At 51.8% G+C, this 15,747-nt stretch overlaps 1 protein-coding gene across 4 annotated transcripts in view; it reads left to right on the plus strand.

The window, feature by feature from the left end:
- Positions 1–15,747, plus strand: part of trappc8 (trafficking protein particle complex subunit 8) — a 228,050-nt gene that overhangs the window by 135,845 nt on the left and 76,458 nt on the right. For all 4 annotated transcript variants that reach the window (XM_072468480.1, XM_072468481.1, XM_072468482.1 and 1 more), the window contains 2 exons: positions 614–719; positions 1,840–1,971. In XM_072468480.1, coding sequence (XP_072324581.1) covers positions 614–719; positions 1,840–1,971 — 238 coding nt within the window. The remainder of the gene's footprint in view (positions 1–613; positions 720–1,839; positions 1,972–15,747) is intronic.

Raw genomic sequence — 15,747 nt, forward strand, 5'->3', positions numbered from 1 at the left:
ATTTTGTTCCTTGCCTTCCAAGAAATAAATAACCTCTTTATTCGTCCTATCAAAATAAACCACCTCTCGCTTCACTGAACTTTGTTTCAAACGTTCTCTGAAAGATTTTGATGAAGCAAAGAGGGTGCACAGAAGTTTCTTGGGATCATTTGCTGCGAGGGTAGATTTCAACTCTCCACGATGGACACATTTTGAGAGATGTTGATTTCAGGTCCTCAAAGTTAGCGTTGACATTTTGAGCTATTTTGTTTGAATCTGACACTAGATAATTTTAAATGTAGCAAAACTGGAGTTAGATTGAAGCACAATGGTACATTTTGTCTGTAAAGATTGATTTTTTTCTTAATTCCAATGAATTCTAGTTTAATGTCTAGTGTGATGTAGCTTGACACAGGCATGGTCCAAGAATTGTTGCTGAAATTAGTTTAGTGGTAGATTTGATAGAGCTACCATGGTGTTTTTCCATCTTGTGTATCTCTGATTCCCAAGTTATCCAAGTTATTACTATGAGGTGAAACTAGCAGTTGTTATAAGCCTAAAATACAAGGAATGTAAATAATTTTAGTTTGGTGCAACTTGGAATTCTAATTTTTTTTAAATTGTTCTATCCTAGGAACCTGATGCTTGCTGAGCGGTGTACTTTACTGAGTGCTGAAATTTTAAAAAGCCAAGCCAAATATTCGGAGGCTGCAACGCTTCTTATCCGGATGACAAGTGAGGTAGGAGGAGTTGGAAATTCCTTTGCGTTAAGAGTTTGATAATTGTATTGTACTTCAGAGTTGGATAAACTGTAACTGGAGTATTTTCATGGCTTGAACTTTATTGTTCATGCTGCAGAGAACCGATAGTTGTTTTTAACATCTTCAGGTTGGATATCTATGTCATAAGACACCAGTGAAATGACATATCTGCCTGTAGCTCGCTTGAGGCAAGTCAGGATTATCGGAGTAATCTCTGAGGATGGATCACTTCCAATTATATCTTTGGCTCTAAAACAAAGTATTTCTGATTGTAACAAGCAAAATGATTAAACAAATTTTTTTTTTCTTTTGAAGTCTGTTCAATGAGAGAAGTGATCGTGTTCTCCGTAATGGATTGGCTGGTAACTTGCCTTATGAATTACGGTCATCTGCAATAGTGAAATGATATTCTTATATTTCCATTCATTTATTGTGTCTGGTCTTAACTATTTTGGGGTAATGCTAATGCAACAGTAAACAGGTAAATTGGAAAGTGAAACACATTAATTTATTGGTCAGCAGTAGTATGATTTAGCAGAGAAAGGTGAGAGAGAGAATTGATTGTGGGAAGCTGGGATGTATCCATGAGTAACCCAGAAAGGAAATTTCAGATCGACTTGTACAACCAAGATTGGAGGTACTTTGGTCCAGAGAAGCTTCATCATCACAGCCACTGAAACCTTCAGGTTTGTCTACCAATCTGATAAAGTCTTCAGTTGGTTTCTCACCTCTGATGGGAAAACCTTTGATGCCAAAGTAGTTGTTTGAGATTAACAGAAGACAGAGTAGGTGTGGGACCGCTTCAGACACAAGATTGTTCACAAGGAAGATTTTACAAAAGAGAAAAGGATGTTGATTGAAGAGCCTCTCTGGGGGATATTTTCTTCAGTGCTATGTTCTTTTCATGTTACAGCACAAGCTTGAAATGTGTTTATCATTTTCTTGAGAGTCTTGAGATAACTTATTGATTGAAGTATTTATTTCTCAGCCTTTGCTTACTTCTAAGCTGGACACTAATTGAAAGTTATTAAGATTTGGAAAATTGTGTTGAAATCAACCTGCAGCACCATGATAGACCCATGGTTTGTTTTAAATGCAGGATTCTGACCTCCGAAGTGCACTTTTACTAGAACAAGCTGCCCACTGTTTCATCAACATGCGTTCTCCTATGGTACGCAAGTTTGCTTTTCATATGATTCTGGCTGGGCATCGGTTTGGCAAAGCAGATCAGGTAAGCATGGTGGTTGAATAGTGTATGTAATGGATTTTGTGTTCTCTCTCTCTTTCTCTCTCTGTCTCTCTCTGTCTCTCTCTGTCTCTCTCTGTCTCTCTCTGCTCTGTCTCTGTCTCTCTGTCACCCTGTCTTTCTCTGCCTCTCGCTTGCTCTGCCTCTCGCTCGCTCTGCCTCTCGCTCGCTCTGCCTCTCTCTCGCTCTGTCTCTCTCTCTCGCTCTGGCTCGCTCTCCCTCTCTCTGGGTCCTTCTCTCTCTCTGGGTCCTTCTCTCTCTCTGGGTCCTTCTCTCTCTCTGGGTCCTTCTCTCTCTCTGGGTCCTTCTCTCTCTCTGGGTCCCTCTCTCTCTCTGGGTCCCACTCTCTCTCTAGGTCCCCCTCTCTCGGTCCCTCTCTCTCTCGGTCCCTCTCTCTCTCGGTCCCTCTCTCTCTCGGTCCCTCTCTCTCTCGGTCCCTCTCTCTCTGGGTCCCTCTCTCTCTCTGGGTCCCTCTCTCTCTCTGGGTCCCTCTCTCTCTCTGGGTCCCTCTCTCTCTGGGTCCCTCTCTCTGGGTCCCTCTCTCTCTCTCGGTCCCTCTCTCTCTCTCGGTCCCTCTCTCTCTCTGGGTCCCTCTCTCTCTCTGGGTCCCTCTCTCTCTCTCGGTCCCCCTCTCTCTCTCTCTCGGTCCCTCTCTCTCTCGGTCCCTCTCTCTCTCTCTCTCTCTCGGTCCCCCTCTCTCTCTCTCTCGGTCCCCCTCTCTCTCTCTCTCGGTCCCCCTCTCTCTCTCTCGGTCCCCCTCTCTCTCTCTCGGTCCCCCTCTCTCTCTCTCGGTCCCCCTCTCTCTCTCTCGGTCCCCCACTCTCTCTCTCTCGGTCCCCCACTCTCTCTCTCTCGGTCCCCCACTCTCTCTCTCTCGGTCCCCCTCTCTCTCTCTCGGTCCCCCTCTCTCTCTCTCGGTCCCCCCCTCTCTCTCTCTCTCTCTCTCTCTCTCTCGGTCCCGCTCTCTCTCTCTCTCGGTCCCGCTCACTCTCTCTCTCTCGGTCCCGCTCTCTCTCTCTCTCGGTCCCCCTCTCTCTCTCTCGGTCCCTCTCTCTCGGTCCCTCTCTCTCGGTCCCTCTCTCTCGGTCCCTCTCTCTCGGTCCCTCTCTCTCGGTCCCTCCCTCTCCCTCTGTCCCTCCCCCTCCCTCTGTCCCTCTCCCTCCCTCTGTCCCTCTCCCTCCCTCTGTCCCTCTCCCTCCCTCTGTCCCTCTCCCTCCCTCTGTCCCTCTCCCTCCCTCTGTCCCTCTCCCTCCCTCTGTCCCTCTCCCTCCCCCTTTGTCCCTCTCCCTCTGCCCCCCTTTCCCTCTGCCCCCCTTTCCCTCTGCCCCCTCTCCCTCTGCCCCCCTCTCCCTCTGCCCCCCTCTCCCTCTGCCCCCCTCTCCCTCTGCCCCCTCTCCCTCTGCCCCCTCTCCCTCTGCCCCCCTCTCCCTCTGCCCCCCTCTCCCTCTGCCCCCCTCTCCCTCTGCCCCCCTCTCCCTCTGCCCCCCTCTCCCTCTGCCCCCCTCTCCCTCTGCCCCCCTCTCCCTCTGCCCCCCTCTCCCTCTGCCCCCCTCTCCCTCTGCCCCCCTCTCCCTCTGCCCCCCTCTCCCTCTGCCCCCCTCTCCCTCTGCCCCCCTCTCCCTCTGCCCCCCTCTCCCTCTGCCCCCCTCTCCCTCTGCCCCCCTCTCCCTCTGCCCCCCTCTCCCCTCTGCCCCCCTCTCCCTCTGCCCCCCCTCTCCCTCTGCCCCCCTCTCCCTCTGCCCCCCTCTCCCTCTGCCCCCCTCTCCCTCTGCCCCCCTCTCCCTCTGCCCCCCTCTCCCTCTGCCCCCCTCTCCCTCTGCCCCCCTCTCCCTCTGCCCCCCTCTCCCTCTGCCCCCCTCTCCCTCTGCCCCCCTCTCCCTCTGCCCCCCTCTCCCTCTGCCCCCCTCTCCCTCTGCCCCCCTCTCCCTCTGCCCCCCTCTCCCTCTGCCCCCCTCTCCCTCTGCCCCCCTCTCCCTCTGCCCCCCTCTCCCTCTGCCCCCCTCTCCCTCTGCCCCCCTCTCCCTCTGCCCCCCTCTCCCTCTGCCCCCCTCTCCCTCTGCCCCCCTCTCCCTCTGCCCCCCTCTCCCTCTGCCCCCCTCTCCCTCTGCCCCCCTCTCCCTCTGCCCCCCTCTCCCTCTGCCCCCCTCTCCCTCTGCCCCCCCTCTCCCTCTGCCCCCCTCTCCCTCTGCCCCCCTCTCCCTCTGCCCCCCTCTCCCTCTGCCCCCCTCTCCCTCTGCCCCCCTCTCCCTCTGCCCCCCTCTCCCTCTGCCCCCCTCTCCCTCTGCCCCCCTCTCCCTCTGCCCCCCTCTCCCTCTGCCCCCCTCTCCCTCTGCCCCCCTCTCCCTCTGCCCCCCTCTCCCTCTGCCCCCCTCTCCCTCTGCCCCCCTCTCCCTCTGCCCCCCTCTCCCTCTGCCCCCCTCTCCCTCTGCCCCCCTCTCCCTCTGCCCCCCTCTCCCTCTGCCCCCCTCTCCCTCTGCCCCCCTCTCCCTCTGCCCCCCTCTCCCTCTGCCCCCCTCTCCCTCTGCCCCCCCTCTCCCTCTGCCCCCCTCTCCCTCTGCCCCCTCTCCCTCTGCCCGTCTCTGCCTCTGCCCGTCTCTGCCTCTCTGCCCGTCTCTGCCTCTCTGCCCGTCTCTGCCTCTCTGCCCGTCTCTGCCTCTCTGCCCGTCTCTGCCTCTCTGCCCGTCTCTGCCTCTCTGCCCGTCTCTGCCTCTCTGCCCGTCTCTGCCTCTCTGCCCGTCTCTGCCTCTCTGCCCGTCTCTGCCTCTCTGCCCGTCTCTCTCTCTCTGCCCGTCTCTCTCTCTCTGCCCGTCTCTCTCTCTCTGCCCGTCTCTCTCTCTCTGCCCGTCTCTCTCTCTCTGCCCGTCTCTCTCTCTCTGCCCGTCTCTCTCTCTCTGCCCGTCTCTCTCTCTCTGCCCGTCTCTCTCTCTCTGCCCGTCTCTCTCTCTCTGCCCGTCTCTCTCTCTCTGCCCGTCTCTCTCTCTCTGCCCGTCTCTCTCTCTCTGCCCGTCTCTCTCTCTCTGCCCGTCTCTCTCTCTCTCTCTGCCCGTCTCTCTCTCTCTCTCTGCCCGTCTCTCTCTCTCTCTCTGCCCGTCTCTCTCTCTCTCTCTGCCCGTCTCTCTCTCTCTCTCTGCCCGTCTCTCTCTCTCTCTCTGCCCGTCTCTCTCTCTCTCTCTGCCCGTCTCTCTCTCTCTCTCTGCCCGTCTCTCTCTCTCTCTCTGCCCGTCTCTCTCTCTCTCTCTGCCCGTCTCTCTCTCTCTCTCTGCCCGTCTCTCTCTCTCTCTCTGCCCGTCTCTCTCTCTCTGCCCGTCTCTCTCTCTCTGCCCGTCTCTCTCTCTCTGCCCGTCTCTCTCTCTCTGCCCGTCTCTCTCTCTCTGCCCGTCTCTCTCTCTCTGCCCGTCTCTCTCTCTCTGCCCGTCTCTCTCTCTCTGCCCGTCTCTCTCTCTCTGCCCGTCTCTCTCTCTCTGCCCGTCTCTCTCTCTCTGCCCGTCTCTCTCTCTCTGCCCGTCTCTCTCTCTCTGCCCGTCTCTCTCTCTCTGCCCGTCTCTCTCTCTCTGCCCGTCTCTCTCTCTCTGCCCGTCTCTCTCTCTCTGCCCGTCTCTCTCTCTCTGCCCGTCTCTCTCTCTCTGCCCGTCTCTCTCTCTCTGCCCGTCTCTCTCTCTCTGCCCGTCTCTCTCTCTCTGCCCGTCTCTCTCTCTCTGCCCGTCTCTCTCTCTCTGCCCGTCTCTCTCTCTCTGCCCGTCTCTCTCTCTCTGTCTCCCTTGCATTATAAATGTGATGCAAGTAAATTTATTGCCATGAATGTTTCTAAAATAACTTGCTTTCTTTACTGTTACTTGGTATCCGTCAGTCGCATCCCTTGTGAAATTTTGCAAAATTAGCTTGAGGACATATTTTGCAGAAGACGGACCTTGCTTGTAACCATTGTAAATCTGATATGTATTTGGAGAAAAGAGCCATGAATTGCTTAGTTAGGCTGTACAGTCATAAAGCTTGGGTAAGTAACAAAATGGCATTGACAGGCAGCTGGGAGCATGGTGGTGGATATCTAGAATTGGAAACTTGGTTTTATAAAATTAACCTGGAAACATGGGTTCAGATGTCTTTGTCGCTATCCTTTGGCATCAGTTCAGCATTTTCCTTCCTGTGTCTGAAAAATATTTCCCAGGAAAAGACGCTCCCGCACAGCCACAAAATCACGGCTTTTTTGGGCGCGTTTTCCCAGGGAATTAAAAAAACAAAATCAATTCTTTAGGCTCCGCGAATTCGGCCCTGCCCAGGCGGCAAAGCTCCGATCCATGGAGCTGGAGAGGGAGAGAAAAAAAAGGAGAGACTGGTCCCGGTGAGCTGCACGTGGGGGAGGAGTGGGGATCGCTCAGAAACGGCCTGAAAGTCGGAGCACGGAGAGGATCACAAGGACAAAAGTTGGGTTTTTTTTCAAACAAAAAAAAAAAAAATTAATTAAAAAAAAAAAAATTATAAATTTAACCTTCCTTGTTCCTCTCCTGCAAATTTTTTTTTTTTTTTAAAAGACAATCTTTTTTAAAGGGAAAAATAAACTTTCAAAAAACAAAATCCCTTTTTATTTAAAAAAAAAAAAAAAAAATCGTTTTTAAAAGGATTTTTTTTTTTTTAAACGCTTGCGGTTTTTATTTTCTTTGGGGGGAACAAAAAAAATAAATTTATTTTTCGCACCAAAACCCAGGAAAAAAAGAGAAAGGCACAAACAGAAATATGCCTTCAAATAATAAATTGAGGGGACGGCGAGATGTAAGAAGGAACAGCAGCGAAAGAAAAAAGCAGGAGCTGCGGCCGCGCAGGCAGACGACCCCACGGGGCGAGGCGGAGGTTCAGGCGAATCAGGAAGCGGAAAAGCTGGCGAGCCGAGCAGCGGAGCAGGAACAGGACGTGGCGACCATTCCCCCCCCCCCCCCCCCCCCCCCCGCACAGGGAGGAATGGAGAAGCGTGCTGAAAACGGAAATAAACGTCATAAAAACGGAGATAAACGCCATGAGGGAGGCACTCGGGACGGAGCTCCACACAATGATGGAGATGCTGGCGGAGACAACAGAAAAAATGCAGCGAACCATCAACGGCCTGGAAAGGAAGGTGGAGGTGCAGGAGAAAACTATTCAGGAGTTGGAGAGGGCTGCCTCTGACCAGAGCGACAGGATGGTAACTCAGGAAGAGGTGAAAAGGCTGGTAACGACCCAGGGGAGCCTAAGAGGGAAAGTGGAGGATGAGGAAAATGCGTCCAGACGGCAGAATGTTAAAATAGTGGGTCTGCCAGAGGGGATGGAGGGCAGAGATCCAACAGGCTACGTCATGCAAATGCTGGGCAAGCTAGTGGGAAGGGAGAAGTTTCCAAACCCCCCAGAAATAGACAGGGCGCACAGGTCGCTCCGACCCAGGCCCAAACCCAGGGAGCAGCCCAGAGCGATTATCGTGAATCTGCACAGGTTCCAAGACACAGAAAAAATCCTAAAGTGGGCCCGGCAGACGAAAGCGAGCACGGGGGAAGGGAAGACCATAAGGGTGACCAGGACATTGGGGCGGACCTGGCCAAAAGAAGGGCTGAATTCAACAGAGCCAAATCAGCACTCTACAAAAGTAATGTGCAATTTGGGATGTTATTCCCAGCCAAACACTGGGTAACATTTGAGGGGAAGGAGCTGTTTTTTAACACCCCAGCGGCAGCGGAGGAGTTTGTTGGAGCGAACAAACTGGGGGAGGGACAGCCACAACGGCCATCATGAAAGCGACGGGGATGGAAACGAAAGGAAGAATCGGAACAAAGAGCAGCGGGCAGACCGCAAACAGCGACAATACGATCACAAACTGTACACACGTGTTTGGTGCACTGTGTGGGACTGTGCTGACTCGTTCCCGGGCTCGTTCCACCTCTCAATGCCATGGGGGGGGGGGAGCGAAGCAAGGCGAATGAGGGTGAAAAAGGCGGACAGGAGGGCGAGACCAGGGCTAGCAAAAGGAAGGTAAAACAGGACCAGAACAGGGCAAGTGCTGGGAGGGGGGCCACCGTGCTAGCGAGGAGGGCTAACACGGGAGGGCAGGAAGAAAGGAGGACGGCAGCGCGCTTCTCAGGGGAGAGGGAGCGCCTGGCACAAAGAGAAGGGGGGGGCAAGGCAGATGGGGGGAAGAACACGGGGGTGGGGGGGGGGGGGGGGCAGAGGGACAGGGACTAAGGGGGGGGGGAGAGGAGTCGGGGGGAGAGCGCAGAACAAAAGAGAAGCAAAGGAAAGGGTGAGGTAGATAAGCAGCACGAACACCGGCCTCGGCAGGCATGGAGCAGGGCGAGGAACCAAGACGGTGCCACAAACAGCCACTCGGGAGGGCTTCAGGATGAAGGGAGACCCTGGAGTGCAGGGGCGCAGCCACGTGGCGTACACACAGCTGGCGGCCATGGTGGGTGCACACTGGACAAAAGGAAACCCTGGAGACCTGGGGCCCGACCTAATGGTGAGAGCGGTGACCGTGGCCATTTTGTACGGCCCCCTAACGAAGGGAAACCCCGGAGGGCAGGGGTGCATCCACCAGGTAAGTATGGCTGACCCCGCAGGACCGGGGGGGTCAAAAACCCCTCACCAGGAATATTACCTGGAACGTAAGGGGACTCAACGGCCCGGTCAAAAGATCCAGAGTCTTCACCCACCTAAGAAGCCTGAAAGCAAACATTATCTACCTACAATAGACGCACCTGAGGGAGAAGGACCGACGACTGGTAAGGAAGGGCTGGGTGGGACAGACATACCAGTTATGCTATGGGACGAGGGCTAGGGGAGTAGCAATATTAATTAGTAAGAGGATGAGCTTTACGGAAACCAAGACAGTTACGGACCCGTGGTCAGCGGTGTCCTGGAAGGGGCACCGACCGGTCGTACTGGTAAATGTGTACGCTCCCAACTGGGACAACACAGAATTCATAAAGAAGACCATGGCAGAAATCCCCGACCTTGACACACACCGACCGATCATGGGAGGCGACTTCAACTGTGTACAGGACCCACTGACCGACTGATCAAGCTCCAGAGCAGGGAAAAAGACTGGCATGGCTAGGGAACTAGGAGCATTTATGGAGCAGGTGGGAGCGGTGGACCCATGGAGGTTCTTGCACCCGGGAGAGAAGGAATTTTCATACTTCTCACAAGTACACAAGGTATACACCCGTATCGACTTCTTTGCAGTGGGGAAATCGGTGCTTCCAGGGATCACGGGAACGGAGTACTCCGCGATCGTTATCTCTGACCACGCTCCACTCTATATGGATGTGAGGTTGGAGACAGGCCATGCCCAGCGCCCCACATGGAGGCTGGACACGGACCTCCTGGCCGACAAGGCCTTCTGTCAGAAAACATTGCGGGCCATACGCGACTACGTGAGTAACAACCAAAACGGGGAGGTCTCACCCTCCACGTTCTGGCAGGCACTGAAGGCCGTGATTAGAGGAGAGATCATAGCCTACAAGGCAAGCAGAGATAGGGAAGAGAGGGTGGCCAGGCAACAACTGGGTGGACTCCATCCTGGAAGTCGACAGAAAATACTCGGAGGCCCCGACCGTAGGGCTGCTGGCGGAGAGGAAAAAGGTGCAAATGGACTTTAACCTGCTATCCACTAGGAAAGCAGTGTACCAACTCCGTCAGACACGGGGGACCTTCTACGAACACGGAGCCAAGGCTGGTCGTCTATTGGCTCACCAGCTGAGAAAGCAGGCAGCCACAAGGGAAATAGCGCAGGTAAAGGATAGCAGAGGCAGACTGGTAACAGAACCAAAGGAGGTCAATCGGGCATTTGAGACCTTCTACCTGGGACTGTACACCTCCGAGCCCCCCAATGGGGATGCGGGGATGAAACTGTTCCTAGACGGACTGGAACTACCAGTTGTGGGGGAAGACAGACGGGCGGAGCTGGAAGCACCAATAGACGTGGGAGAAATCATGGCGAGCATCAGCTCCATGCAGGCGGGGAAGGCACCGGGATCCGATGGGTTCCCGGCGGACTTCTACAAAAAATTTGCACCAGTCCTGACCCCACACCTAAGAGACATGTTCGTGGACTCACTGGCAAGGGCACCCTGCCCCCAACACTAGCGCAGGCCACAATTTCACTGATACCCAAAAAAGATAAAGACCTGACGGAATGCGGATCATACAGACCCATTTCACTGCTGAACGTGGATGTGAAAATACTTGCAAAAGTCCTGGCCAAAAGGCAGGAGGGCTGTGTACCAGAGCTGGTTGCAGAGAACCAAACCGACTTTGTCAAGGGTAGACAGCTCACAGTGAACATCAGGCGGCTGCTGAACGTAATAATGACCCCCTCTGGGGAGAGAACACCAGAGGTGATCGTCTCCCTGGACGCAGAAAAGGCCTTCGACAGAGTCGAATGGAAGTACCTTCTCGAGGTACTGGAACGGTTTGGGCTAGGAGCGGGGTTCACCGCCTGGGTGAGGCCCCTGTACAACGCTCCCAAAGTGAGTGTCCGAACTAACACCACCAGCTCTAAATACTCCAGTTGCAGAGAGGAACAAGACAGGGCTGCCCCCTGTCCCCACTCTTGTTAGCGCTAGCCATCGAACCCCTGGCGATAGCCCTGCGGGACGCGAAAAGCTGGAAGGGAATCCGGAGAGGAGACAGAGAGCACAGAGTCTCACTCTATGCAGATGACCTGGTCCTCTTTGTCTCAAAGCCACAGGAGGGACTGAAGGCAATACTGCAAATGCTGAAAGAGTTTGGAACCTTCTCGGGCTACAAACTTAACCTGGGCCAAAGCGAGGCATTCCCAGTGAACCCAAATGGGGGAGGGAGAGAGCTGGAGGGGCTCCTGTTCAAAACAGCCGGGAACAGATTCCGCTACCTGGGGATCCAGATATCCAGAGACTGGACACAGATCCCCACTCTCCCCTCAAGTGTGTGTGTGTGTGTGTGTGTGTGTGTGTACGTGTGTGTGTGTACGTGTGTGTGTGTACGTGTGTGTGTGTACGTGTGTGTGTGTACGTGTGTGTGTACGTGTACGTGTACACGAACTGGGGACAGAGGTAGGATGGGGACTCTGGAGCGAAGCACTGAGCAGGGTGAACTCTACCACCTCCTGCGCAAGGCGAAGCCTAATGCAGCTCAAAGTGGTGCACAGAGCGCACCTGACCAGAACCCGAATGAGCAGGTTCTTCCCGGAGGTGGAGGACAAATGCAAGCGGTGCCAGAGGGGCCCGGCCAAGCACCCACATGTTTTGGGCTTGCCCCAAGCTTGCTGGGTTCTGGACAGCCTTCTCCGAGGCAATGTCCAAGGTTGTGGGGGTGAGGGTGAAGCCATGCCCAATAGTGGCAATCTCCGGGGTATCGGAGCAGCCAGAGTTACTCATGGGGAAGGGGGCCAACGCCCTTGCTTTCGTTTCCCTAATCGCACGCCGGAGAATCCTGCTCGGCTGGCGATCGGCAGCACCTCCCACAGCTGCAGACTGGCTCGCTGACCTCTCGGAATTTCTCCACCTGGAGAAGATTAAGTACGCCACCCGAGGGTTAGTGGAAGGCTTCCTGGATACTTGGGGGCAGTTTGTCGGTCTGTTCCAAAACCTGTTCGAGGCCAGCAACAAGGAGTAACCTAATAAGAATTTTTTTTTTTTAAACACCAAGAGTTACCAAAAGACACCATGCATTCTATGCTCGGTTCGAGCAGGTAACCAACAATCCACTGTCGAGTGCCCCAGCAGCCCATAACTCACCCATACCCACCATCACAGCTTCCGAAGTCAGATCGGCCTTCCTGAAAGTGAACCCTCGGAAGGCGACGGGCCAGGTCGGGATCCCTGGTCGTGCACTCAAAGCCTGCGCGGACCAGCTGGCAGGGGTGTTCGCAGACATCTTTAACCGGTCCCTACTCCACTCCAAGGTCCCCACCTGCATCAAGAAGACCACCATCATACCGGTACCAAAGAAGAATCCGGCAACGTGCCTCAATGACTACCGTCCGGTGGCCCTGACTTCAGTCGTAATGAAGTGCTTCGAGAAGTTGATCATGAAGCGCATCACCTCCATACTCCCAGAACGCCTTGATCCACTGCAATTCGCATACCATCGCAACCGGTCCACAGCAGACGCCATTTCCCTGGCCCTCCACTCATCCCTAGAGTACCTCGACAACAAGTACTCCTACATCAGACTCTTATTTATTGACTACAGCTCTGCCTTCAACACCAGAATCCCAGCCAAGCTCATATCAAAGCTCCAAAACCTAGGACATGGCTCCCCACTCTGCAACTGGATCCTCTATTTTCTGACCAACAGATGACAATCATTAAGAATGAACAACAACACCACCTCCACAATAGTCCTCAATACCGGGGCCCTGCAAGGCTGCGTACTTAGCTCCCTACTCTACTCCCTGTACACACACGACTGCGTGGCAAAATTTGGTTCCAACTCTATCTACAAGTTTGCTGACGATCCAACCATAGTGGGCCGGATCTCGAATAACAACGAGTCAGAATACAGGAGGGAGATAGAGAACCTAGTGGAGTAGTGCAGCGACAACAATCTCTCCCTCAATGCCAGCAAAACTAAAGAGCTGGTCATTGACTTCAGGAAGCAAAGTACTGTACACACCCCTGTCAGCATCAACGGGGCCAAGGTGGAGATGGTTAGCAGTTTCAAAATCCTAGGGGTGCACATCTCCAAAATCTGTCCTGGTTCACCCACGTCGACGTTACCACCAAGAAAACACAACAGCGCCTATACTTCCTCAGGAAATTAAGGAAATTCGGCATGTCCACATTAACCCTTACCAACTTTTACAGATGCACCATAGAAAGCATCCTATCTGGCTGCATCACAGCCTGGTATGGCAACTGCTTGGCCCAGACCGCAAGAAACTTCAGAGAATCGTGAACACGCCCAGTCCATCTCACGAACCTGCCTTCCATCCATTGACTCCATCTACACCTCCCGCTGCCTGGGGAAAGTGGGCAGCATAATCAAAGCCCCTCCCACCCAGTTTACTCTTCCAACTTCTTCCATCGGGCAGGAGATACAGAAGTCTGAGAACACGCGCGAACAGACTCAAAAACAGCTTCTTCCCCACTGTCACCAGACTCCTAAATGACCCTCTTATGGACTGACCTGATTAACACTATACCCCTGTATGCTTCATCCGATGCCGGTGCTTATGTAGTTACATTGTGTACCTTGTGTTGCCTTATTATATATTTTCTTTTATTCCCTTTTCTTTCCATGTACTCAATGATCTGTTCAGCTTCTCACAGAAAAATACTTTTCACTGTACGTCAGTACACGTGACAATAAACAAATCCAAATCCGAGAACAGAATAGGTTGTATCCTGATAGTGGGCTGGAAAAGAGAATTAATTGCTATAAGCAATAGCTAGAGGATAAATATTTGCTGAGGACTTTTACTTTGCAAGAGAGAGGAATGTTGGGGACAAGTTAGAAGTGAGATGAGAAATATTTCATTAAAAATAATTTGAGCCGCTAGCTAAGCTAAAGGGGTCAAAGATTTGATGGGATATGTCTGACGATGCTTAGGAAAATAACAAAATACTGGAGACTCTAGTAATGGTATTTCAGGATTGCGTTGAGTGGATGCGTGTCAGTGAATGTAGGGTGGCCATTGTAGTTATGCATTGTCAAAGGGAAATTAGCTGGTAAGTTTAACGTCTGGTAGGGAAAATCTGGAAATCTTGAAATGCAAAATTGTTAAATATCTCAACTTGGAGAAAAAAAATAGTTTGAAGTAGCTAGAGATTTATGAAATGTAGATTGTGCATGATAGATCTGATTGAACTCTTGAGGGGGTGACGGATATAAGCGAAATATGATGAATGTGTCATGTATGAAGTTTGAGAAGTATTTGTGGGGGACTGGATGGGGTGGGGAAACGGGTACACAAGATTATTAGAGAAATTCAAGGAAAGTTGGAAAATTGGATTCCAAACCGGAGAGAAGGAAGGGAACAATAAGAACAATTCAGCGTAAGGACAGCGTAGTTTTTAATTGGGTAGTGGTACTGCATTGGGCTCTGTTCTAGGACTATTTTTTATTGTATTTAGCAAAGATTTAGATATTGGGCTGAAGAGACTAAAATGGGAAATCATTAACACCAAAGCAAGGGATAAAATGTTGGAATGTGCAAGAAGGATCGCAGGGATTCAAGCCCACTCCAGATAGTTGTGGTGAAAATGCACAGTCTACTTGCCTGGCCCAGCTTCCATTGGTGAGAGCAGGGAGCAGGGCAAATGGTCAACACTTTTAACCATTTAAGACATGCCCTACAAATGTAATGAACAAATAACAGACTCCATCTTGGGACACCGTGACAAATCAATATGTTAAGAATTCAAACTAAGCAAGAGAAAACAGATTATACTTAACTATAGAACTTTAGCACTCAGTATCTGTTAGATAATAGATATTACAAACCAGTTCTTGGAAATCATTCTTCACATGGACCAAATGTTGGTGGTGTAAAGTTTATATCCTGACCATCAAATGAATAATTTGACTTTAAAAAAGGGGCGGTACGGTGGCGCAGTTGTTAGCACTGTTGCCTCACAGTTCCAGGGACCCAGGTTCAATTCCAGCCATGGGTGACTGTGTGGAGTTTGCACTTTCTCCCTGTGTCTGCTAGGTTTCCTCCGGGTGCTTCAGTTTCCTCCCACAGTCCAAAGATGTGCAAGTTAGATGGGGCTGGAGGAGTGAGCCTAGGTTGGGTGCTCTTTCAGTGGGTCCGTGTTACTCGATGGACTGAATGGCCTCCTTCTGCGCTTAGTAACTCTAACAACCCCAGTTTGTTAGTGGTCTTGAACTGAAGGATGCAAGTTGGCCTGTCGCTCAATTGAAAATTCAGCTATCCTTAACCACCGCCATCTCCACTAAAAAACATAGTCGGTAAAGTAGACTTTGCAGATTTAACGAACTCTGATAATGAGTAAATACTGGGTCCACTTGGAGGGACTGAAGTGAAGAATGCTCGTAACCAAATTCTGAGCAAATCCATTCCACTGACCTTTAGTTATGCATCCAATCAACTTGTCACATACTGAGTCTAGGATTCTTCAGTGAAGATAAGGGGTGTCAGCTCATGATGCGGGGGTGTCAGCTCATATTAGGAACTCTGATCAGTGTATAAAAGTGTCTTGTTAGAATTCCTTTGGTTTGGTTAACCACTATGTCTGCATTTGTTGAGAATTGAAATGGGAGACCGTGGAAGGAGAACCCTGTAAGTAAGTGGCAAACACAATCTGTACAGTGCAGGAGGGGATCATTCAGACCAAGTCAAATAAATATTTGGGATTAGTACATGTAATTTTAAAAATATTCTCTTGGTAAGCACTTCACGTGTAGAGTACCTAAATATTTAAAACTCTTAAAATTTGCACTTTGGATTCTCCGTGCTTCAATCAAAGCTTCAGTAGATGGTGTGACGAATGGAGGATGTTAGGAATATTAGCATCTAAATATTGGAACAATTTAAGGGTTAAGCCTGGGGTTATAGTGTGTTTGACTGCAGTGGTCATGTCTTTAAAAATTATTGTGTTTTATAAAGGCCTGGGAACTTGTAGGAAACAGCAGGCAAAATTGACCGGAGGAATGTAGTTTGACTGGGGAAGTCCTGGGGAGTTGATGTGCTTTGCAGCCTGCAGAAATTATTTGTTTTTCAGTTTAGGGAGATGCGATCATTGCTGGGTGGAGCCCAGGAATGCAGAGAGGCAGTTCGTTTTTGGAGAAACTTTGGGA

Source organism: Scyliorhinus torazame, chromosome 11 (genome assembly GCF_047496885.1).
Source record: "Scyliorhinus torazame isolate Kashiwa2021f chromosome 11, sScyTor2.1, whole genome shotgun sequence".
Classification (NCBI taxonomy): domain Eukaryota; kingdom Metazoa; phylum Chordata; class Chondrichthyes; order Carcharhiniformes; family Scyliorhinidae; genus Scyliorhinus; species Scyliorhinus torazame.